Raw genomic sequence first — 26,722 nt, forward strand, 5'->3', positions numbered from 1 at the left:
CCGAGTAAACCCTCAAACAATGTTACTATAAAGAAATCCACATACACAAAAAAACCTTAATCAAACTTCTGAAAATTGAAGGCAAAAAAAATTATCTTGAAAGTAGTGAGAGAGAAAAGATTTCTCATCTGTATGGGTAAATCCCTTTGAAAGATAGGATTTTTTAGAAACTAGGGAGGTCAAAGGAAAGTGACAGAATGTTTTTCAAGTGTGAGAAGAAAGGAATTGTCCATCAGAATTCTGTATTTATGCAAATATATTTTGAAGATAAAGGAGAAATAAAGACATTCTCAAGGGAAAGAAAAATTTGGAAAATGTGTTATCACTTTCTTATTGTTTAGTCATTAAATTGTGTCTGACCCTTTCACAACACTATGGAGTGTGAAGCCTGCCAGGCTCCTTTGTCCATGGGATTTCCCAGGCAAGAATAGTGGTGTGGGGTGCAATTTCCTATGCCCGGGGATCTTCCTGACCCAGGGATCGAACCTGCACCTCCTGCTCTTTAGGTGGGTTCTTTACTGCTGAGCCACTGGAGGAGCCATAAGCCTCTCTAAAAGGGACAGCTAATGGCCAGTAGTTAATAATGAAAGACTAAGTATTTCTTATGTTTGAGAACAAAGCAAGGATGTCCACTCTCACATCTTCATTCAATAAAGGTCCTAGTTAATTTGATAAGGCAATATATGAAAACAAAAAGAGAAACATACCAGAAAGGAAGAAATAAAATTGTCTCTATTTGCAAATGGCATGATTGTCTAGGAAATTATAAAACATATTTAAAAACCTGTAATTAATAAGTGAGTTCAGCCAGATCTCAGGATACAAGATAAACATGCAAACATCAGTGGTTTTCCTACATACTGCAGTAAACACCTTTGGCTACAAAAAGGCAACAACATCTCCTTGTAGAGATGGAACTGTTCTTTATCTTGATTATATCGTGTCCTAATTGTGATAGTAAGCTATAGTTTTGCAAGATGTTACTGATTGGGAAAGCTGTTAAGGGTACATGACATATTTCTGTATTATTTCTTACAGTTCCCTGTAAATCTAAAATTATCTCATATAAAAAACTTAATTCAGTCAGTTCAGTTCAGTCACTCAGTCATGTCTGACTCTTTGCGACCCCATGAATCGCACGCCAGGCCTCCCTGTCCATCTCTAACTCCTAGCGTTCACTCAAACTTATGTCCATCGAGTCAGTGATGCCATCCAGCCATCTCATCCTCTGTCGTCCCCTTCTCCTCCTGCCCCCAATCCCTCCCAGCATCAGAGTCTTTTCCAACAAGTCAACTCTTCACATGAGGTGGCCAAAGTACTGGAGTTTCAGCTTTAGCATCTTTCCTTCCAGAGAACACCCAGGACTGATCTCCTTTAGAAAAGTTACTAAAAGAGATGTCAAAGAACAAAATTCAAACTTATTTGCATGATATGAATGATCTGTAGTCATCTGCTCTTTGCCCATCTTTAACATCTGTCTCTTGTTCTGACCTCTAATTCAGCTTCCTACTCAGCAATCCAGTCATTATTAGCACTTACATGAACAGAAAAAAGTGAAAGTGAAAGTCGTTCAGTCATGTCCGACTCTTTGCCATCCATGGACTATACAGTCCATGAAATTCTCCAGGCCGGAATACTGGAGTGGGTAGTCTTTCCCTTCTCCAGGGGCTCTTCCCAACCCGGGATCGAACTGCCAGTGATTAAGTTGTCTCCTCTACTGAAATTCCACTTTTGTTCTGATCATGTAGCAGAGTGGTTCTTTTTCTTAAGGGATCAACTTGGATTTCATCTTCTCTCTGATATTTCCGTGCTTTCCTCTGGCTGATCGAAGTTCTTTATAATTGCATTGTACCGTCTAGATTCCTTTGGTCTTGTGAATACAGGCCTGTGATACTGTCAGCTGAGGACGGGGATGCTTGTCATTTCTGTACATGCAGTGTCCAGCACAGTGCCTTTCAGGAAACACAGAAAATTCATTGTGTAAATGAATTTCTAAGAGGATTAATTGACAACTGGAGCATGCAGAACACAGGGCGAAAACTTCCTTGATTAATTAAAGCAAAACTAAAGTATAACGGAGTCCTGACTCGTCACTAGGCCAGGAAATGAAAAAAGTCTTTATTAACTTCCACAAAATAATTGTCCCACTTGTGCCCCAATTTTAGTTGGATTGCTAAATTGGCATTGTTTTATTTTAGTGTTATTATTATTTTTAATTTAGGAAACAAAAAATCTTCCATTACATAATATAAATGCATTCTTTGAATAGTGAACAGAATAATTTAGTAGATCATTCATGTCTTCATAGGATTATCTTTTCTGAATAAAAATAAACTTGTAAATTTCATTGATCAAAGATTTATTTTTATTCTTAATGAATTATAGCATATTAAAACTATAGTATGAGGTAGACAGTGAATTGGTATCTGTGATGATATCTTTCCCTAGTGATGCATTTTAATTTAACAAAAATTGATGTTCTGAAGTATTAGGAGATTTGCAGCTTACTCTGTGCCAAATCATCTAGAGTACAAAAATCAGCTCATGAAACATTTCTCTTTTATTGAGTACAAATGGTTTATGATATTATGAATGAATAATTACATTAGCTGAAAAAAAATTAAAAATGGTTATAATTAAGTTGGATATTCAGTGAAACCTCCAAGTACAGAATAGTTACCCACTTGAAGCAATCTGTTTCACCATAAAACTTACAATGGATATTTAAATAAGATTTTCGTTTTTGCCACAGAGCAGCAGTCCCCAACCTTTTTGACACGAGGGACCAGTTTCGTGGAAGACAGTTTTTCCTCGGACTGGAGTTGGAGGATGATTTCAAGTGATTCAAGCACATTATCCTTATTGTGCACTTTATTTTTATTATTATTATTATATCAGCTTCATCTCAGATGATCAGGCATTAGATCCTGGAAGCTGGGAACTCCTGCCATACAGGCCATGTAGGCCTACATGTTCCTGGTTGTCTGCTTTGATTTTAGCTTCCTGATAATTGCCAAATTTTCAACACATTCCTGTTTCTTTCAGTAAAACAAACAAACAGCAGCAAAAAAAAAAAAAAAAACCCATAAATTGTTGATTCCCTGTCCCCATGCAGTTACAGCTTTCTTCATCTTGGAAGGCTCTTGCCTATACCCAATAGCTCCATTTCTAACCTAGAACTTAACTCCACAATCCTCTCAAACTGACATCTGTCATCTTCATTTCATAATAACAGCTTTTGATAATTTCTTTAGTGACTGGAAAAGTCAGTTTTCATTCCAATCCCAAAGAAAGGCAGTACCAAAGAATGTTCAGATTACCATACAGTTGCACTCATTTCACATGCTAACAAGGTAATGCTCAAAATTCTCCAAGCCAGGCTTCAGCAGTACGTGAACCAACAACTTCAGATGTATAAACTGGATTTAGAAAAGGCAGAGGAACCAAAGATAAAATTGCCAACATCCTCTAGATCATAGAAAAAGCAAGGGAATTTCAGAAAGACATCTACTTCTGCTTCACTGCCTGTGCCAAAGCTTTTGACTGTGTGGATCACAACAAACTGTAAAATTCTTAAAGAGGTGAGAATACCAGACCACCTTACCTGTCTCCTGAGAAACCTGAATGGAAGACAAGAAGCATCAGTTAGAACTGGACATGGAATGATGGACTGGTTCCAAATTGAGAAAGGAGTACATCAAGGCTGTGTATTGTCACCCTGCTTATTTAACTTATATGCAGAGTATATTATATGAAATGCTAGGCTGGATGACTCACAAGCTGGAATCAAGATTGCCAGGAGAAATATCAACAACCTCAAATATGCAGATGATACCATTTTAATGACAGAAAGCAAAAAGGAACTAAAGAGCCTCCTGATAAAGGTGAAAGAGGAGAGGGGGAAAAGCTGGCTTAAAACTCAACATTCAAAAAACAAAGATGGTAGTATCTGGCCCCATCACTTTATGGCAAATAGATTGGGAAAAAGTGGAAACAGTGACAGATTTTATTTTCCTGGTCAAAATCACTATGTATGGTGACTGCAGCCATGAAATTAATAGACGCTTTCTCCTTGGAAGAAAAGCTATGACAAACCTAGATAGTGTATTGAAAAGCAGAGCCATCACTGCCAACAAAGTTCTGTATAGTTAAAGCTATGATTTTTTCCAGTAGTCATGTACGGATGTGAGAGTTGGACCATAAAGAAGGCTGAGTGCTGAGGAATTGGTGCTTTCAAACTATGAGGCTGGAGAAGACTCTCGAGAGTTTCCTGGACTGCAAGGAGATCAAACCAGTCAATCCTAAAGGAAATCAGTCCTGAATATTCATCGGAAGGACTGATGCTGAAGCTGAAGCTCCAGTGCTTTGACCACCTGATGCAAAGAGCCAGCTGTTCGGAAAAGACACTGATACTGGGAAAGATTAAGAGCAGGAGGAGAAGGGGGAGACAGGATGAGATAGTTGGATGGATCACTGATGCAATGGACATGAGTCTGAGGAAACTCAGGGAGATAGTGAAGGACAGGGAAGCCTGGCATGCTGTAGTTCATGGGTCACAAGGAGTTAGACAGGACTTAGCGTCTAAACAACAACAGCAACTAGTAATTATATTTTGCATATGCCAGTGGACATTTTCAGTCCTCTTCATATTTGACTCTTCAATGTTTGGAAGTTTTGACTTTCGTCTATCTTAGTTACTTTCTTCCCTTCTGAGGAAAACATGCTTCTATTTTTCTGATGTTACTGTTATGCTCATATCTGCTACAGGAATCTTCTGACTCGTTGCCTGAAATATATACCTCTTATCCTTTACAGCGCAGCCAAGTGTCACCTCCCAAGAGAAGCCTTCCTTGACCTCTCTGACTAGGGCAAATCTACGTAGTTTTTCTTAAGTACCTGGGTTTTTTTCCTTCTTGGTTTATGTCACCATTGCCATTTCACTTTAATTTTTATGCTCCTCTGATTTATCTACCTCTCTCTGCTCCATACTCTGTGAGGGAAGGAATCATGTTAGTGTTTGCTCACCATCGAGTCTCAGCTTCTTGTCTTCTTCTGGACAGATTTTCAGTTCTCAATAAATATTTGTTAATAAATGCCTGAATGAAGATATCAGGAAAAAACAAACTTGATTTGTAAGTAAAGACTTTTTTCCCCCAAGAAAGGAAAAAGTAATTCTGATTTTCTCTTTAGTAGAGAACTTCATGAACAAATTAAGTAATCCATTGTATCTTTTTCAAGAAACAAAGATTTATTTTTGTTCACTGATGTGTACATATTTAATATATGCAATTCTGGAAGCCACATTGGCCTGCCCAATTAAAATATACAAACCAATTCTGAATAATTCAGCCCTTTATTTCTCATCTATAAATATTACTATTAATAGTACCTCTCTTACATGACATTAAATTGGTTAATCCATTGAAATACCTTAGGATAGTTGCCAGAATATAATTGTGCCATAAATGCTAGATATTATAAGCTACTGTTATTCAAAGCTATGAATATTTTCTTTCCCAGAATAAAATTCTACAATATAAACACCAGGCATTCATTCCCATGCAGTCCAGCCATTGTAATGCTTGAATTTTCACATATTCCACATTTCTTCTTTCAAAGTGTTTGTCCTCCCAACTCTGACGTGGTCATCAGCACATTAGAGTCTGCTCCCTTTGGACCCCATTCATTCTCTTCTGAGCACCAAAGGAATCAGCACACGGGCATGTGTTGATCCTGCTCCTACCATCTTTGAACAATGGGCAGCAGATGTGGAAAATAACCCCGTGGTCTCTCCCCTCAAGAATCTGTCCTTTCAGAGTAGAACTTGTGATTGAAATGAGAGTGGCCTGGAAGTCTTTCATCTGCAAATAGTACAGAACATTTCATGGTTCATTATTATCCAAACATATATAACCTTTCACTCCTACTTTTTGATGGGCTTTATCGTTACAAGCTTTTAAACTGCCTGTATATCTTTGAAAACTTCAGGTCATTCAGCTTGATAGTCTCTTTTTGAATGTTCTTTTCCTGATTTCATGGGAGGAAGGAAAAGTTTAGATAGCCCTATTTTTTTTTTCTTTACAGTATGCTTAGTGTAGAAATGAACTCTGCACTCGCCTTTATTTGTGTAAAAGTTTAGTAAAATAATGTACGTGAAGTCAGTGTGAAAGCTTCAAAGAAATATTATGATATGGATATGTATCTATAAAATATATACAAAATACAGCATGTATAATATCAATTTATATGAAATAGTGACATTATCATCACCATATATACCTGGATCAAAACGTTAAAACATTTTGCAGTATGAAAGTCTCATGTTGCAGAATATTGAGGATACTTCTTTGAACTACTTTCAAGTTATTTTAGTATTGAACAGTCTTGTTAGGTCATCCCCAGTGTTTCCTCCATGGCTGTCGTCTGCTCTGTTCGGCTTTGTGTTTGTAATCTCTGTGAAGACATCCTATGATGTATTTTCCACATGTGAATGTTCTGAATTCTCAGAGCCTCCCAGACTTCATTTTAACAGTGTAATTGTTACTTGCATGTATAGAGTTATAATTCTTTTGCAAGACATTTGCACTTCCATCTATGTTAACCTGTTTTCTTTATTGATTATCCCCTTTTCAAGGACAGAGATTTGCTTCTTTCAAGTATGAAATCTGTTCCTTTTTTTTTTTTAGCCACGAATTGCCATAATATTGTTAACTAATATACTCCATAGGCATACACCAAAGACTTTCTCTCTTTTTCCTCGTATAATGGAAATTTATTTCTTTCTTTTTAGTATAACAACAATGTATTTTTTGTGTTTGTATGAAATAAGAAAAATGATGACTCAGTTATTACTTTGATTCAGGCTGTATAATTTTAGTATCTCAATTGGAACCGATTGTAAACCTGATGCTAGCATCTTTTAGGTTTCTTACAAGACTAGTTGTTGAAAGATTCCTTTGAGTATTTTTCTCTGTGTGTGCCTGTGTTTCATGATAGAACAGGCAAGTGCAACTATTGTCGTAGCTCCAACAACAATATTTATTGGGTACCTGTTGTGAGCGTAGCATCTTGCTAGGATTGATAGAGAAACAGAGAAAGTATCAGATGCCCTCCTTGCAATAAAAGCACTGACAATATAGTCAAAGAATTAAGAGTAGTGTAAAGGATAGAAAGCAAAATTGAAGACACCACCTAAGAAATGTATTACAGTGTGTAGAAAATGTGAAAAAATTTCCAGAAGCTACATTGAACCATTAATACTCTACATTAGATACTTGCACCTGGTTCGGTGCAATTTTCTGATGACAGAACTAAATGAAGATCAAAGAAATTAAATAAGTTGCCTTAGGTCACATACCTTGTAAATGGATTATATCCTGGCTCAAAAATCTTTCTATTAGTCCCTTAAGAGAAGTTTAGGACTAGAGTAGACAGTAAAGGTTTGTGGATGATATAGTCCAAGTAATAACAGCAGCTTCTATGGATGAGTGTTGAGTGATAGGAACTCCTCTAAGCAGTTTATATGGTTTTAATTAATTCTGTCTCCAAACTCATGGGATAAATATTTTGCCTACCTATTTACAGTTGTAGAAACTTAGTTTCGGAGACATTAAATAACTTTGCCAATAGCATAAGAGTGATGGAGCTGGGATTCGAAGCAAGGTTTTCTGGCTGCAAAGTCTCTGTCCTTGGGTTCATAATTTTGAGATGAACAGTTGGGAAACTTGAGTAGTGCAGACTAGTTTGCTCTACTATATGCCAGAACCAGAGTATCCGTGATCTGAACATAAAGGAGAAGGCAGGATGTTAGAGTGTCAGGTGGATATTGTAGGACAAAGGTAAAAAGGAAATTGAAAATAGTTGAGATGTCTTCAGCTAGGACAGCTGCTGTAGTGGCGGTTGTCAACTGAAATACTGTAGTAGGAGTGACGGCTATTGTGGAGGAGAGAACGGTACTTTTAGTTTTGGTAATGTTGAGTTTAAAGGAGCTACTCAGACATTTGTGTGGTGTTGGGAAGTGAGGTTTGAAACTCAGAAGAACTTTCAGAATTAGAAATGTGAAAGAGTTAATAATTCAGGTACCTAAAGTGATCAGGTTATGCAGCGAGGTGAAGTCTGAGAAAGGAAACCAATATAAATTGAGGGTGAGAAAGTGAAAAGTGATAAAGGAATCAGAAAGCCATTTCCTAAAAACCAGTGGAGGGGAGGTCTTCCAGAAGATGAGGAATCGGTGAGCTAAGTGCTACGGAGAGAGGGCTGGCAGAACAAGACTGAAGAGAGCTTTGGCAATTTGGGTGTATGAGGGCAGTCTCCTAGGAAAGTTTGTGTGTTCATTTTATTTTTAACATGGAGAAACAAGAGCATGCTGAAGTTTGTATTTGGTAAATTATGGAACGGTGTGGAAGAGTTAGACTTTGTACAGCCTCAGGTTGAATTGCAGTATACATATTGAATACACTTTATTTTGAATACACTTTGAATTGCAGTATACATACGGAATACACTTTATTTTCTGGGCGGGAACCTGTTGGTGTAATAATGCAAGAGGCCATTTAGTTTCTCTAACAGTGAATTCTCACTCCTTGCTATGAGTAAAGAGAGCCTGAATTTGTTCCTTCATTACAGGATATAGCAGAGTGATTGCTCATCCGCATGGAGGAATTCAGAGAGGAGAGCAGTCCTGCTTTTAACTAGCCTTGAACTACCAGCTATCCTAGTGATAAATATTCTCTGATTGCTGAGAACGGTACATATGTCAGAGTCCCTCATTAGCTCAGCACTGGGTCTGTGGAATTACCGATTACTGTGCTCTGCTTCATTTACTTGGCATTAATAACTTTTGAAAGTAAGCATCTTTTTAATAACGTTTATTACCTAGGTGAAAGAAATGGTTTATCCCATTGAGGGTAAGATCGTCAAAAGTGTCAGTATGGTCAACTCTCAGAGTTGGGAAAAGGCAGGGGAAGAAAACAAACCAAAACGGACAGACCTATTTTTGATTGTTTAAAACTCTATTGAGGTATAATTGGCGAATAAAATTTAGGCTGTCTGATACATGTGTGCATCATAAGGGCTTCCCAGGCGGCTCAGTGGTAGACTCCACCTGCCAATGCAGGAGATGCAAGAGACGCAGGTTCCATCCCTGGGTCAGAAAGATTCCCCGGAGGAGGAAATGCTAACCCACTCCGGTATTCTTTCCTGGAGAATCCCATGCACAGAGAAGCCTAGCAGGTTACAGTCCATGGGGTCGCAGACAGTCAGACATGACAGCTGAGCGTGCATGCCTGCATGTACCTTATGAAGGGATTTCTCCCATTTGCTTAACTAAAATGTCTCACATATTAATCATTCTTTTCCTGTTGAGAATATTTAAATTCTACTCTTAACAAATTTCAGTGATATGGTATTGTCAACTGTTAGTCACTATATTATATATTAGATCCTCAGGTGCTATTCACCTTATGGCTGAAAGTTTGTCGAAAAGGGATAGATCTAGATGAGGTTATAGATCAACATATGCAGCCTGAATGTAGGCATGGAGAAGTCTTACCTTTTCAGGCTGGAAGCTAGAGCCTATCCTTCCTAACCGAAGAAAGGCAAGGACTCAAACCTGAGGAACTGCAACTCTGTGGTATCTACCACAGGAGATAGTGAAGAGGGATTGTCAAAATAGCAAATGTATTCAAAGCATTAATTTGAACCACATGAAACTTCTGATATTTGACTGGCTTTGATTTACAAAAATGGCAAATTCTTGTAATCAAAATAATAGGGGGATAAACAAGACAGTGTGGTTGGGGACCTCAGACAGGACACTAAGTTTGGATTTTTGAGACTATTTGCAGCCCTTTGTAAAAGTGGATTAAGAGGGTAGCAATAGGGAGGCTTATCCACCCTGTTGGGGGGAAAATGAACTGAGTTATGATCATCTGCCCTCTAGCTTCATCAAGCTGTTTCTCAGAGTGAAACAAAATCTTAAAGAGATTTTACCTAGAAACCTAGGGATATATGTAGAAATCTTTTGGTTATGAAGGATTTCAGAAACTGATAAAAGCAATTGACTTCCTTCCCTAGGAAAAAGAGCATATACACATTAAAAAAAATCAGAATATTTATGAACCCCTCTGAAATTCAGATCAGAAACCCTTCATTTAAAGATAAAGGTATATTGCTTTCAAGCAGTAATAAAACCAAAGTAAAACCCCAAACTAAAACTTAATTTTCAGTGGTCTCTGGACAACACATTAACCTCTGCTGAGCAGGGGTTAATCGTTTCATCTTTGTGGATAAGGCAGTTTTACACAGGGTGCTAAGTCTACAAATCATGATATATAGATATAGATATCGGTATCTCCAGTCTGGAATCTGATTTAGGGATCAAGGCATAAGTAATTGGGGGAATAAGGCATTTCTCTTCAATTGTTTTCTCAGTAAATGGCCTCCTATTATCAGATTTCACATATCAATATATTCTTTTTATCAATACTTAGATTGGCTCATTTATTGATAACATATGGAAAAAAGCAGCAAAATTTAGTGTTAAATTCTAGGCTCATCTACTGGGATAACCAGGCAGGTAGATAGTGAAAAAATAGCCTAGCCTTAGGTAATGTGTTCAATTGTTTCAGTCATGTCTGACTCTTTTGCAACCCCATGGACTGTGTACCCTGCCAGGCTCCTCTCTTCATGGGATTTTCCAGGCAAAAATACTGGAGTGGATTGCCATGTCCTCCTCCAGGGGATCTTCCTGACCCAGGGATCAAACCTGGGTCTCCTGCAACTCCTGTATTGGCAGGCGAATTCTTTACCACTGGGCCACCAGAGAAGCCTTAGGTAATGCTTAGTCTAAGGACTAGGCATTGGTTTCTCAATCCTGGCTGTGGATTATATTAATAATTACTTTGAGGACACATAAAACATAACAATATCCAACCCCATATCAAGGCTGATTAGATCAGACTCTCAAGGAGTGGGGACCAGGCATTGGTACCTTTCAAAGGAATTCTGAGAAGTTCTAATGTATATTTAGTTGTGGCAATCACTGGTTTAGAATTGATTTAGATGGTGGTATGGATATAATGGGGGCTTCCCTGGTGGCTCAGCGGTAAAGAATCTTCCTGCAGTGCAGGAGACCTGGGTTCAGTCCCTTGGTTGGGAAGATCCCCTGAAGGAGGGCATGGCAACGCACTCTAACACTCTTAGAGAATCCCATGGACAGAGGAGCCTGGCAAGCTGCAGTCCTTAGGGTCGCACAGAGTCGGACATGACTGGAGTGACTAAGAAGCAGCAGCAACATGGATACAATGAAGGAAAGCAAGATAAAAGCATATCCTCACAGGTGAAGCCCATGGACTGGTGAAAAATCTCTAGCAAATAGAGTCAGTCGATATAATTTTTTAGTTAGTAAATTGTCTTTATAGGTATATTTACTCCCTGGGTCAGGAAGATCCTCTGGAGAAGGAAATGGCAACCCACTCCAGTACTCCTGCTTGGAAAATCTCATGGACGGAGGAGCATAGTAGGCTACAGTCCATGGGGTCACAGAAATTGGACATGACTCAGCAACTAAACAAAAACAAAGCATATAGTCACTTGGCACATATTTCAGAGCTCACAAAAGGGTAAAGAGCATGCATCTCCCTGTTCTCTGTGCTCAGCTATCCAATTTCTCTTACTTGGAAGCAGTCAATCTCTTGTTTACAGTAGTTCATTCATGTATAAACCGCATCTTTTCTTTTTGTCTACAAACAGCCTTGTGCAAATGGTATGCACACTATTCTATGTTTGGCTTTTTCACTAAATAATATACCCTGGAGAATTGCTTATGTGTTGACAAGTCTCCAGTTTAGATGTTGCATGCCCAAACTCGTATCCCTTGATAAAGGCACCAGGCATGTCATAGAAACTCAACAAATGCTATCGCCTATTTCATCATTCTCCCAAAATAAATCAGCCGACTCTGCTGCACCTGTCTCCTGAAATGAAATTCAGGAGTAGTCCATAAGGGATTTTTGCTGTCTTCACTTTCGAACTGCAGTAAAAACATGCCTTCGATGACATTCTCAGAAGTAGTGTTCAAAAAGAGACCAAGTGTATTTCAAATCTTGCCACAAAAAGAGGCAAAAACTGTAGTTGACTCAAAAATGTTATGTCAGAGTCTAAGAAATCATACATACTCTTGACCCCCAAGCCTTGAATAAAATGAAATCATAGGATTAGTAATTAAGTCAATTAAATTTTTTTTTGCTCAAAAATTTAATATTTAAGTATACCTTTGTTTTAAGTTGTTGTATTCCACAGTCTTCTGTGTTGAAAAATTAAGCTATTGGAAACTGTGTGAGAAGTCTAGATACTACCTTTTTCTGACTCTGAACTTACACTTGTGGTGCATTAATATTAACAACCTTGAAGCAGTAAGGCCTAGATGGTTTGTAAGTGAAGCTTAATTTTATGATATTTGGTGTCTAAGAAAACTGTCACATTCTCCATGCTTTGTACCATTGCTAACCACAATGTGTAAATGTAAGCAGTTGACATTTTATAAATCTCCAATGTTAAAAATTCATGATTTGTAACAGCTGAAAGCTCATAATCTCTGCTTTGCCATTTAGCAATTGCTTCCTGCCTTTGTTTTCTGGGTAGCAACCAAAACACTGTAGACTTCAGAGGAAGGAAATCAAAGCAAATGGTAATGACATTGACTGAATTTTAAAGAGATTTTCAGTTATTGCTACCTTTTAGCTGTATTACTGCTTTGGATGTGTGTGTTTGTTGAAAATTCCTATAATCTTAGACTCTTCTTATTTTAAAATTGAATGGGTTTGGGACTATTGCCCCTTATTGAATATGCAAGTTCTGGAGTCAGTGTCTCCAAGCAACTCAGCATGCTTAGTGTATTAATGGTTAATTTTTAAAAGCATTGTAAAGGAGTTGTATTACTTATGTGTGCATGGATGTGTATATGTGCACGTGAGCCAATGATGTACAGGAGGGGAGGAGCGGAGAGTATTCCATCAAATCAATAAGCTGTTTGATTATTATTAAGTCATTTTCATTTAGAGTTTGTGGTTCAGGAGGCTTACTAGCTTTGCTTCAGTTTTCTGAAGTTACTAGTGTTGAAGATATATGGGTCCTATGTTTGTCATGATGGTCTTTTCCATTTATTAGACACAAAATAGCTTACAGCACCTACTATGTAATTTTTAATAGTATTACTACATGAAATTGAAGATGTTAGTCACTCAGTCATGTCTGACTCTTTGCAGCCTCATGGACTGAAGCTTGCCAGCCTGTCCAGGCTCCTCTGTCTACTGAAGTGGGTAGCCATCCTCTTCTCCAGGGGATCTTCCCAACCCAGGGATTAAACCCATATGTCTTGCATGGCAGGTGGATTCCTTACCATCTGAGCCACCGTGTCCTCCGTAACCCTCCATAATTACTAGAGTATAAGTTCCTTTAGAGCAGGACCTTTCCTGGCTTGTTCAAAAAATTATTCCTAGGATTTTTAAGAGTATCTAGCCCATAGTAGATGACCAATAAATATTTATTAAATGAATGAATATGTTAGCACGGTCTAATGTATTATGATTGTATGCAACAATGGTTTCTGATGACAGATCTTATTTTGTGCTGTGTTGTATTTGCTGAGCTGTTATATCATCCAGAACTTAATGTTTATGTTAATCAGCAGGCTGTTTTGGGAAACAATAATTTCTTTGATATAACATATTTATATCAAGATTTGAGATTGAATAGAAGTTTTAAGAAAGTAAATAAATTCATAAATGTTAAAGTAATTCTGAAATAAGGAATTCATGATCATAAACTCCTTATTGCAAAATTTAGACTTAAATTGAAGAAAGTAGGGAAAACCACTAGACCATTCAGGTATGACCTAAATCAAATCCCTTACGATTATACAATGGAATTGACAAATAGATTTAAGGGATTAGATCTGATAGACAGAGTGCCTAAAGAACTATGGACGGAGGTTCATGACATTGTACAGGAGGCAGGGATCAAGACCATCCCCAAGAGAAAGAAATGCAAAAAGGCAAAATGATTATCTGAGGAGTATAACCTTACAAATAGCTGAGAAAAAAAGAGAAGCTAAAGGCAAAGCTGACTGCAGCCATGAAATAAAAAGACGCTTACTCCTTGGAAGAAAAGTTATGACCCACCTAGACAGCATATTACAAAGCAGAGACAATACTTTGCCAACAAGGTCCGTCTAATCAAGGCTATGGTTTTTCCAGTCATGTATGGATGTGAGAGTTGGACTATAAAGAAAGCTGAGTGCCGAAGAGCTGATGCTTTTGAACTGTGGTGTTGGAGAAGACTCTTGAGAGTTCCTTGGACTGCAAGGAGATCCAACCAGTCCATCCTAAAGGAAATCAGTCCTGGGTGTTCATTGGAAGGACTGATTTTGAAGCTGAGACTCCAATTATTGGCCACCTGATGCGAAGAGCTGATGCATTTGAAAAGACCCTGTTGCTGGGAAAGATTGAAGGTGGGAGGAGAAGGGGCTGACAGAGGATGAGAGGGTTAGATAGCATCACAGACTCAATGGACATGAGTTTGAGTAAACTCTGGGAGCTGGTGATGGACAGGGAAGCCTGGCGTGCTGCAGTCCATGGGGTCACAGAGTCAGACACGACTGAGTGACTGAAGTGCTGTTGATACTGAAAGGCAAAGGAGAAAAGGAAAAGTACACCCATCTGAATGCAGAGTTCAAAAGAAGAGCAAGGAGAGAGATGAAAGCCTTCCTCAGTGATCAATGCAAAGAAACAAAGGAAAACAATAGAATGGGAAGGAGATCTCTAGATCTCTTCAAGAAAATGAGAGACACCAAGACACCATTTCATGCAAAGATGGGCACAGTAAGGACAGAAATGGTATGGACCTAACAGAAGCAGAAGATAGTAAGGAGAGGTGGCAAGAATACACAGAAGAACTATACAAAAAACATCTTCATGACCCAGATAAACACAATGGTGTGATCATTCATCTAGTCTCTGGCATCCTGGAGTGTGAAGCCAAGGGGCCCTTAGGAAGCATCACTACGAACAAAGCTAGTGGAGGTGATAGAATTCCAGTTGAGCTATTTCAAATCCTGAAAGATGATGCTGTGAAAGTGCTGCACTCAATATTCCAGCAAATTTGGAAAACTCAACAGTGGCCACAGGACTGGAAAAGGTCAGTTTTCATTCCATTCCAATCCCAAAGAAAGGCAATGCCAAAGAATGCTCAAACTACTGAACAATTGCACTCATCTCACATGCTAGCAAAGTAATGCTCAAAATTCTCCAAGTCAGGCTTCAATAGTATATGAACCGTGAACTTTCAGATGTTCAAGCTGGTTTTAGAAAATGCAGAGGAACCAAAGATCAAGTTGCCAACATCCGCTGGATCTTCAAAAAAGCAAGAGAGTTCCAGAAAAACATCAACTTTATTGACTGCGCCAAAGCCTTTGACTGTGTGGATCACAACAAACTATGCAAAATTCTTAAAGAGATGGGAATACTAGACCACCTTGCCTGCCTCCTGAGAAATCTGTATGCAGATCAAGAAGCAACAGTTAGAACTGTACACGCAACAACAGACTGGTTTCAAATCTGGAAAGGAGTACATCAAGGCTGAATATTGTCACCCTGCTTATTTAGTTTGCATGATGTAGAGTACATCATGCAAAATGCCGGGCTGGAAGAAGTACAAGCCGGAATCAAGATTGCTGGGAGAAATAGAAATAACATCAGATATGCAGATGACACCACCCTTATGGCAGAAAGCAAAGAAGAACTAAAGAGCCTCTTGATGAAAGTGAAAGAGAAGAGTGAAGAAGCTAGCTTAAAACTCAACATTCAGAAAACTAAGATCATGGTGTCCAGTCCCATCTCTTCATGGCATATAGATGGGGAAACAATGGAAACAATAAGAGACTTTTTTCAGGGACAGTCTCCAAAATCACTGCAGATGTTGACTGCAGCTATGAAGTTAAAAGATGCTTGCTCCTTGGAAGAAAATCTATGACCAACCTCTACAGCATACTAAAAATCAGAGGCATTACTTTGTCAACAAAGGTCCATCTAGTCAAAGCTATGGTTTTTCCAGTAGTCATGTGTGGATGTGAGAGTTGGACTATAAAGAAAGCTGATTGGTAAAGAATTGATGCTTTTGAACTGTAGTGTTGGAGAAGACTCTTGAGAGTCCCTTGGACTGCAAGGAGATCCAACCAATCCATCCTAAAGGAAATCAGTCCTGAATATTCATTGAATGGACTGATAATGAAGTTGAAACTCCAATACTTTGGCCACCTGATACAAAGAACTGACTCATTTTAAAAGACCCTGATGCTGGGAAAGATTGAAGGCGGGAGGAGAAGGGAATGACAGAGGATGAGATGGCTGGATGGCATCACCAACTCAGTGGACATGAGTTTGAGAAAGCTCCGGGAGTGAGTGATGAACAGGGAAACCTGACGTGTTGCAGTCCATGGGGTTGCAAAGAGTTGGACACAACTGAGCGGCTGAAAGAACTTGAATTCCATAATAAAAAAATATCACTCATTGCCTCATGTTCTTCTGAGGAATAGACAATCTAATGCAAGATAACTGAACCTTTCATAGTTCAACTAACTTACAAAAAAGTGTGAGCTTTTATTCATCACTTCCATTAGTATCCTAATTGTAATGACATGTTATCATCATTTTTTATGCTTAATAAATATAATATTAATGGAATTTTGTTTGATGCAGGGTCAGAATTTATTATCTATAAAAATATGGTACAGTTTTAACTATTATTTCTAATGAACTATTGTTTCATTATCCTTGGATATAATTAATTTGAAGGTGCTGTAAAATACAATAAATAGTGTCCTGTGTGTAGGTCGTCACTGTGGTGTAGCATTTTCTTTGTGACTAATGTCACTCTTCAGTGAGTATACTATCATTGTCTCGTGACACTGGCACTGTAGTAGAATTCAACTCAAATTGGCTATAAAATAACCTTCTTCAGTAGAGGTCAAACCACTTTAAAATATTATCTCAGTGCTTTTAGCTTATCAAAGACTTATTGGAAAAGCAATTTATTCTTATTTGGCAGACAAGAAAATGGCAGCATTGACAGGGCAAGCCAATTGTGTAAGGTCAGTTGAAAAATCATTTATATGGGGGTGAGGTGAAGTTTCCAAGGTTACAGTCTACTGCCCCCGGTGATCAGTGCCTAAGACAGACTGAAGAAGTAAAAGTCAAATCTTTACCTGCCTTGGTTAGAAATAATAAAGTTGGTGCTGATATGCTCATGCCTTCAAAATGTATAAGTTAAATTACATACCTGAGTTGCCAGAATGTATTTGGCAGCTTTTTCTACTACATCAATGTGTTGACCTGCGATGGTAATGAAATCCTACGATGGTAGTGAAATAAATTAAAATCAGGTTTTCAGGGTAGTTGTGATAATAAAAATGAATTTCTAATTGCAAGAAGTATCTTTGGTATTTAAAGAGCAAAAGGAGAAGTAACAATAAAATAAAGAGGTAATTAAAAAAAGGAAAGTATAACTATATTAAAGAATATTGAGAATAACTTTAAAAAATATGTGAAAACTAAATAGTACCCTAGGAGAGATCCAATTAGAAGTGGATAGTGAATCAAAATTATTAAACGGCTATCATATCATACTTATGATAAATGTCATATCATTATCCACTTTTATTAGTTGTTTGGGGAGACCTCTAAGTTGGCTTCTAGCAAATTCTTCCCTTTCACTTTTCACTTTCATGCATTGAAGAAGGAAATGGCAACCCACTCCAGTGTTCTTGCCTGGAGAATCACAGGGACGGGGGAGCCTGGTGGGTTGCCGTCTGTGGGTCACACAGAGTCGAACACAACTGGGGTGACTTAGCAGCAGCAGCAAATTCTTTCCTCCCTCCCTCCCTCCTTCTTTCTTTTTCTCTTCTTTTCTTTGCTTACGATAGCTCAGTGTTTCCCAAGTGTGTTTTCCAGGATATAAGGTCCAAAGGATGATCATATGCTCTTCAGTCTTCAAGAAATGGTCCAAAATAGGAAACCTATTTATCTCAACCACTTCCAAAAGGATTTGATTGTGAAATATACATTATATACATATAAACATTCCAGGACCTGACTTCAGAAACAAAGGAAGAAGTACCAGTGATGAGAATGGATTGAGGAATGAAGGAATATAGTTGAACCAACATAGATTTTATGAGATACTTTGATTTTTTACAGAATTACTGATTTATTTATGCCATGCTCATTTTCAGTTAAAAATGTTTTGTGTCCTTTTGAATTGCATAGTCCACAAAGATTGTTAAGTTTTTGTGAGTGGATTATTTGTTGAACATGCATAATGTCATTTTGAGGCTGTAGAAAACCTACATTTTGAGATATCTTATTAGATTTGTTTAAATTCTTAGAAATTGGTTTTCTTGAAGTGAGACATTTAATTGAAAAGGTCAGTGCTGAGAAATCATTGTGATTCCAGGTTTTTCTGTCTTCTCATATATTTTGAGACTTGCTATTGCCATTTTTAATGGAGATCATGAAAAATGTGTAATGTTAGAAATTCATAGCAACCACATTTCTCATTTAGTCTGCCAGACAAAACAATATATTTAATTACTTGGAAAATAGAAGACTGTTTTATTGATTTAATTATATATATATATATTTCTAGTCCTTTGTGTTTCAAAACTTAAGAAAGGAGAAGCTGCTATTTGAAAAGCTTTTAGGATACAGTATTGGAGCAAATCGCTTGTCTGATGCCTGGGCATTTTGTTTATTTATGACAGAACATGGGAACATATTAAAACTAAGATACGGTGAGAACCCCATTTTATTAATATTGCTATGTTAAATGTGTAAGTATTGAACAGTCAATGAAATAGGAGAGATTTTATCCGGTGACGCTTTGAATGAATCTCGTTGTAGGGGAAGCCTGTGGGGACACCAGATGCTGGCGCCTATTTCCGTGTGCTCGCGGAGCATGGAGTGGCTGCCTTGTTTACAGCGCCGACTGCAATTAGAGCGATCCGTCAACAGGACCCTGGGGCAGCCTTGGGGAAGCAGTACTCGCTGACAAGGTGAACTTGGGATACGCAGGGCAAATTACATTAAAAACTGCAATCACAGTGAATAACCGAACACTGTACATTTTTTCTAGCACGGCAGTACCGTTACAGAAGATGTCAGAGGTTCTGAATGTTAAGAATGGCTGTTCTAAATGTATTTTTGAAAGAGTTGGAAATTTAGCTATACTGTGAATATTTTTTAATACCACGTCCTGTTTATTTCTGTTCAAATTTTCTCAAAATAGTTCTCTTTTTAAAACTACTCTGCTTATATTTTCCTTAAAGCAGAAGGCTAACTGTGATTTAAATATATATGTATATGTGTGTGAGTTTGTAATGTAGTTCTTTACCACTAGCGCCACCTGGGAAGCCCCACTCTCTCTGGTAGTAAAGAACCCACCTGTCAATGCAGGAAACATAAGAGACGCGGGTTTGATCCCGGGGTCAGGAAGATCCCCTGGAGGAAGTCTTGGCAACCCACTCCAGTACTCTTGCCTGGAGAATCCCATGCACAGAGGAGCCTGGCGGGCTACAGTCCAAAAGGTCAGACAGACTGAAGCGACTTAGCCTGCACATGTACATATATATAAATATATATGTATATATATAATATCTACCTTTTGAAAATAGACTAATAGTCTAAATAGAGGGAAAATACTCGATTTTACTTATAAAGATAAAATGTGCAAATTATAGTCCAAATTACCTATGTTGAAAGAGTGAAGGAAATTATTTTCCTGTTGTTTTGTAATAATGTGCTCAGAATAGATACTTTTGTGCTGTTTTATTGCCATTCATTTTAGCTTAATGATATGTACATTATAGCAATTTGTATCTTCAAGGCAGTTTCCAGCATCAGTTCTCATTGAACCTTTCTGAAATAGGTCACTGCTATCATAAACTAAAAGGATTTTGTAGTTTTTTCAAGTCAAAATTGGTTTTAAATTAAGTCAGTTTGAAATTTTTAAATTAAATTCCAGATGTTATGAATTTTATGCTGCTATGACCCAAAGAAGGGGTTAAAACAGATACCGTACAGCAATTGCAGATGTAAGCAAGAAGATTTCAATTTGGGCAGGGTCAGTGATTTGGTTCATTTGTTTCCTTTTTGGGAAAAAAAAAAGGGATCTGGATTTACATAAAATGTTCATAAAATGAGCATACAATGTGTTCATAAAATACTCTTATATTTCTATTCACTTTATTTACTACATTGTGATTTCGTTTACTCTGTTTCAGTAAAAGAAGAGAAACATAGGTTTTGGTAAAAACATCTGAGGCTGTGTATAGTCTCCATGTCTTAACACAAGTAAGTGCAGGGGTTTTGAAGAAATAGTGCCCTGATTCTTGCAGCGTCCCTTTCTGACAAAGGCATTCTGATCACAGGGCAGGGGGGTGTGACGACCAAGCTACAGTCTGTTGTTTGCTACATCATCGTTTCCCATTTGGTACATGGGTTTCAGATGACATCCTTCACTGGAAAGGCAAGAAACCATTTCTAATTTGCCTGAAGGATAAAGGGTCTGCTGCTAAGTCGCTTCAGTCGTGTCCGACTCTGTGCGACCCCATAGATGGCAGCCCACCAGGCTCCCCCGTCCCTGGGATTCTCCAGGCAAGAACACTGGAGTGGGTTGCCATTTCCTTCTCCAGTGCATGAAAGTGAAAAGTGAAAGGGAAGTGGCTCAGTCGTGTCAGACTCTTAGCGACCCCTTGGACTGCAGCCCACCAGGCTGGGATTTTCCAGGCTAGAGTACTGGAGTGGGGTGCCATTGCCTTCTCCATATAAAGGGTCAAATAATACCAAATGAATACCTATTAAATCACCAATAAATGAACACCTATTAAATATCAGATTTAATAGGTATTCATTTGGTATTGAATGAATTTCAATACCAAAATACCAACTCTTTCAAACTAATAGGTATAGACACAGAGTATGAGATTTTAGTCCATGAGATGTTAATGTAAGAGAAATTGCAATAAACTCCCCTGATCAAGCCCCTTTGTCTTTAGGCATTTAAGTTATTCATGATGAAGTGAACCTATGTTTTAAGTATCTATTTAGGAATGCAGACTCTAAAACAGCCTTAATTATTCAAATGACTACTATTAATAAGTGCAAACACTTGCTGATCACCTACTATGTGCTAGGCATAAGCAGTCATAGTTTGTTGTCTCACTGGTTATCACAATAAGTAGGAATTATGATTACTCTCATCTTACAGGTAAGGGAGGTTAGGGCCAGAAGTTAAGTGACTTCTTAGCAAGAAACTAACTCAGGCGATCTAACTAGAGCCTACACTCCTAACTAAATACCATTAACATAACACTTTCTATATAAAGTAAGTTAGCAGACTAACTTGACCTAGGGATTTTTGTCACTCATGGGATAAATGCAGCTTTTCCTTTTCATATATTTATAGTCTATACGAATAGTACCTTCACTGATCTACTTTGATAGATTCTGACTCGTGGACTAACAGAATGTTAGAAGAGACCTCCAAAATCCAATTATCTTACTGTAGGCAACCGGAGTTCAAAAAAAGTTAAGTTTGGATTAGAGACAGAATGAAAACCAGAACCCAAGTCTTCTCATACAACTATACCTTTAATTTTATATTTATGTTCAAGGCAATTTCATGATGACTTACTGAATGGATATTTCTTAGATATTATAATCGCAGCCTTGAGATTGATTTGCAGTTTGCTTCTCTCTCCTTTTGTAGAATGTTTTGTGATGGTATTTTCTTTTTAAATGTTACATAGCTCATCAAAGGTTGTTTTAAAATAAATTTAAAGATTTCCCCTAAATTTAAGAGGGTACTCTGAAATAGGTAACTAACCAGAACTATGTTATTTTATCAGACAACTAGAGTTTGGAAAAATAGGTAAGACATCGTCTAGTGAAATCATTTCATTTCACAGTAGAGAAAACTTTGCCACAAAGAGGTAAAATAACATTCCCAGGATTATAAAGCTACTATAGGGCAAGAGCTGGGCTAGGCAGTACTGTATGGTAATTTGGATTCTGACTATGGAGTTAGACTCCCTGGGTTCAAATCTACCATTTACTGACTGTGTGACCTTCAGAAAGTTATGTAGTCTCTCTGTTCTTTTTTGTGTGTGTGTGAGCTAGTGCAAGAATATAATGAAAATAGAAGGTACGTAATTCATGCAGAGCACTTGGAACTGTTCTTAACATAGACTGTCTTAGCTATTATTATCATCTGCTTTCTAATTCACTGCTCTTTTTCATACATCATAGTGATTTTTTTTTCCCCATGATCTTCTAGTTCAATTTCAGTAAAGTTAGAAAAATAATCTCTGCTGGGATTTTCATTCAAGATAGCGCAGTACCTCATACTTTGATGTAGCCTTTCTTTTCCAATTACATAGCAATGAGAGTTAATATGAAAAAGAAGAAGCAGAGCGTCAGTGCTGAGCTGAAACATAAACTCTTCTGTGGACTAGAAATGGATTAGAGTGGCAAAATGGCAAGGGTGGCCGAAGCCAGAGGCTTGCTAGGTGTGCAGGCAGGTGTTGGCAGAGTAATAGGGACCCAGTGTTGCCTTGTACTCCCTATGGAGTCAGAGTTTGCTCACTGATTGAGGGTGAGCTGGGGTGTTAACACACCACTCAGAAAAGGCGGCTGATAATAATGACTGTCAATTGTTTTCTGGGACTGTGACTTATAGCAGATGTTGGTCCAGGGGTCTGAATCAGACAAAGGACCATCCAGCAATCAGAGACTGAACAAAACTGCCCATCGTCATCCTGGAATAGGATCTGTGATATCCCAAGTATCACTGTGGATTAATAATTCTGAACCATCATTATGGCATTAGATGTTACAAACCTATTGAACAGAGAAGGTGAGCATAGGAGAGAGAGAGAAAGAGATACAAATGACAACAGAGAACTTCTATTTTGAAAAGACTGTGGGAAATAAAATTCTAAATACATGAAGAACTCTAATGCTATTTAAATCAACAGAACATGGATTCATTCCAATTGACCTTATTTTTGTAATATAGTCAAATCAAACTTGAAAATAAGTATTTTGAGGATAATCAGTTGTAAACTAACAACTTTTATGTAAAATTATTAAACTTGGATATGAAACAATAAAAAAGTACAGTGGATAGTGTAAACTAAATAAGTATATGGATACAATGAAAGGCTCTGTTAAAATGATAGCATATTACTGACGAAATTACTCAGAATGCAAAACAGACAAAATAAAAAGTCTGAAAGGACAGTTAAGAGACTTGGAGGGAAGAATCGGTTCTGTTTGAACAGAAGCCAAAATAACAGTAATAAAATGGTGGAGAGTTTTTTTCAAAAGGTTATTTGAATTTTCTAGTGGGGAGAAAATAGAATGAAGGAAAAAGATGGAGTTAACCACTGGGACATTGATGTAAAAAATGATGATGTTCTGTTGTGTGAACTAGAAGTTGATAAGGCATTACTGAAATGATATGTTTTATTTAACCTATGTTGGCACAAGTAAAGAGTAGTTTTCTATTGTTTGGTAGTTTATGGACCTTCAAAGAAAATATTCATTTTAGTTTTCTTCTGCTTATACTTTATTACCAAAAATTCTTCACCATATTTTGGCTTTGGCTTTTTATCCATTACTATGCAGCTTCCTATGTATTTAGGAATAAAATTAATTTAACAACAATGCCATTTTACTGTTTCCCTTATTGCTTAATTTTCAACTTCATTTGAGTGTTGAATTGTGCTTGATTTTATATAGAAATGAGGGAAGATGTATAGGTCTCATTCCCATTCATCTCTCTCTCCATTTTTTCTGCACTAGATACTGTATATTGTCATTTTGTTTATCCTTTTAGTGTTACACATTTGGAAGTAGGTTCATCTTTCCATGTGTTGCCATCATCTGAGTATCTCTCATATACTGAGTTACTCTACAATCTAGGGCAGCGCTATCTGGTAAAACTGATATCTACAGCACAGTAACTACTAGCAACATGTCACTACTGAACTCTTGACAAAGGGTTACTACTGTGAAGAAACTGATATTTTTAATTTTTTTCAATTTTAACTACATTTTAAATAGCCAGAGATAGTTAGTAGCTACCGTATTGTACAGTGCAGAGACAGGATGTATATAATGAATATGAGTAAATTCTCTCCAGAGAGTCCAAATACCTGTGAAAAGATGGCTAATTTTCACTTTTATAAATTTTTAAATAAAAATACATTTTTGAATTTTTAAAATGGGGCATTCATCTGTTTGTGAAATTAATAAAATAGTGGCAATGTCATTAATGAGAAATTTCACTGTTGGAAAATGTTTCAACGCCACGCCTCCCTGTCCATCACCAACTCCCGGAGTTCACTCAGACTCACGTCCATCGAGTCAGTGATGCCATCCAGCCATCTCATCCTCTGTCGTCCCCTTCTCCTCCTGCCCCCAATCCCTTGCAGCATCAGAGTCTTTTCCAATGAGTCAACTCTTCGCATGAGGTGGCCAGAGTACTGGAGTTTCAGCTTTAGCATCATTCCCTCCAAAGAAATCCCAGGGCTGATCTCCTTCACAATGGACTGGTTGGATCTCCTTGCAGTCCAAGGGACTTTCAAGAGTCTTCTCCAACACCACAGCTCAAAAGCATCAATTCTTCGGCGCTCAGCCCTCTTCACAGTCCAACTCTCACATCCATACATGATCTCAGGAAAAACCATAGCTTTGACTAGACGAACCTTTGTTGGCAAACTAATGTCTCTGCTTTTGAATATGCTATCTAGTTTGGTCATAACTTTCCTTCCAAGGAATAAGCGTCTTTAATTTCATGGCTGCAGTCACCATCTGTAGTGATTTTGGAGCCCAGAAAAATAAAGTCTGACACTGTTTCCGCTGTTTCCCCATCTATTTGCCATGAAGTGATGGGACCAGATGCCATGATCTTCGTTTTCTGAATGCTGAATTTTAAGCCAACTTTTTCACTCTCCTCTTTCACTTTCATCAAGAGGCTTTTTAGTTCCTGTTCACTTTCTGCCATTAGAGTGGTGTCATCTGCACATCTGAGGTTATTGATATTTCTCCTGGCAATTTTGATTCCAGCTTGTGCTTCTTCCAGTCCAGCATTTCTCATGATGTACTCTGCATAGAAGTTAAATAAACAGGGTGACAATATACAGCCTTGACGTACTCCTTTTCCTATTTGGAACCAGTCTGTTGTTCCATGTCCAGTTCTAACTGTTGCTTCCTGACCTGCATATAGGTTTCTCAAGAGGCAGGTCAGGTGGTCTGGTATTCCCATCTCTTTCAGAATTTTCCACAGTTTATTGTGATCCACATAGTCAAAGGCTTTGACATAGTCAGGATCAGGTATTTTAAAGTTTGGGTTTGGTGTTGTTTATGTATTGGTTTTTCTTCTTCCAACAACATACAAATATTTCTAAAAGGCTTTTCAAGGAAACAGGAGTTGTCAGTGGTGATAAGTCCTGTTGCTCAGACTTCTCAGATAATCCACCCACCTCCATCTTTTCCCCCTAGGGCTGCCTGGGTTTAGGTCTCACCACTTCTCTGTGATGGTAATAGCCTCCCAAACCCAGGGCCCTGGGATCCTGCCCTGACTATCTTCCATCCTCCCCACTCCTGCCAGTAGCATCTTCCTAAACCTAAAATCTTACTGTGCCACTCTCCTGCTGAAAATCTTTCAGTTCAGTTCAGTCACTCAGTTGCGTCTGACTCTTTGCGACCTCATGAATCGCAGCACGCCAGGCCTCCCTGTCCATCCCTAATTCCCGGTGTCCACTCAAACTTATGTCCATCAATTCGATGATGCCATCCAGCCATCTCATCCTCTGTCGTCCCCTTTTCCTCTTGCCCCAAAACCCTCCCAGCAACAGGGTCTTTTCCAATGAGTCAACTCTTCGCATGAGGTGGCCAAAGTATTGGAGTTTCAGCTTTAGCATCATTCCTTCCAATGAACACCCAGGACTGGTCTCCTTTAGGATGGACTGGTTAGATCTCCTTGCAGTCCAAGGGACTTTCAAGAGTATTCTCCAACAACACAGTTCAAAAGCATCAATTCTTCAGCACTCAGCTTTCTTCACAGTCCAACTCTCACATCCATACATGACCACTGGAAAAACCATAGTCTTGACTAGACGAACCTTTGTTGGCAAACTAATGTCTCTGCTTTTGAATATGCTACCTAGGTTGGTCATAAATTTCCTTCCAAGGAGTAAGCGTCTTTAATTTCATGGCTGCAGTCACCATCTGTAGTGATTTGGGAGCCCCCAAAAAGTAAAATCTGACACTGTTTCCACTGTTTCCCCATCTATTTGCCATGAAGTGATGGGACCAGATGCCATGATCTTCGTTTTCTGAATGTTGAGCTTTAAGCCAACTTTTTCACTCACCTCTTTCACTTTCATCAAGAGGCTTTTTAGTTCCTCTTCACTTGCTGCCATAAGGGTGGTGTCATCTGCATATCTGAGGTTATTGATATTTCTCCTGGCAATTTTGATTCCAGCTTGTGCTTCTTCCAGTCCAGCATTTCTCATGATGTACTCTGCATAGAAGTTAAATAAACAGGGTGACAATATACAGCCTTGACGTACTCCTTTTCCTATTTGGAACCAGTCTGTTGTTCC

At 38.1% G+C, this 26,722-nt stretch overlaps 1 protein-coding gene across 1 annotated transcript in view; it reads left to right on the plus strand.

Annotated features, from left to right (window-relative positions):
- ACSS3 (acyl-CoA synthetase short-chain family member 3) overlaps nucleotides 1–26,722 on the plus strand; it is a 176,457-nt gene that overhangs the window by 82,114 nt on the left and 67,621 nt on the right. Inside the window, exon 9 of the mRNA XM_010832078.1 lies at nucleotides 18,954–19,105. Coding sequence (XP_010830380.1) covers nucleotides 18,954–19,105 — 152 coding nt within the window. The remainder of the gene's footprint in view (nucleotides 1–18,953; nucleotides 19,106–26,722) is intronic.

This window comes from Bison bison, unplaced genomic scaffold (assembly GCF_000754665.1).
Source record: "Bison bison bison isolate TAMUID 2011002044 unplaced genomic scaffold, Bison_UMD1.0 scf7180017864535, whole genome shotgun sequence".
NCBI lineage: Eukaryota > Metazoa > Chordata > Mammalia > Artiodactyla > Bovidae > Bison > Bison bison.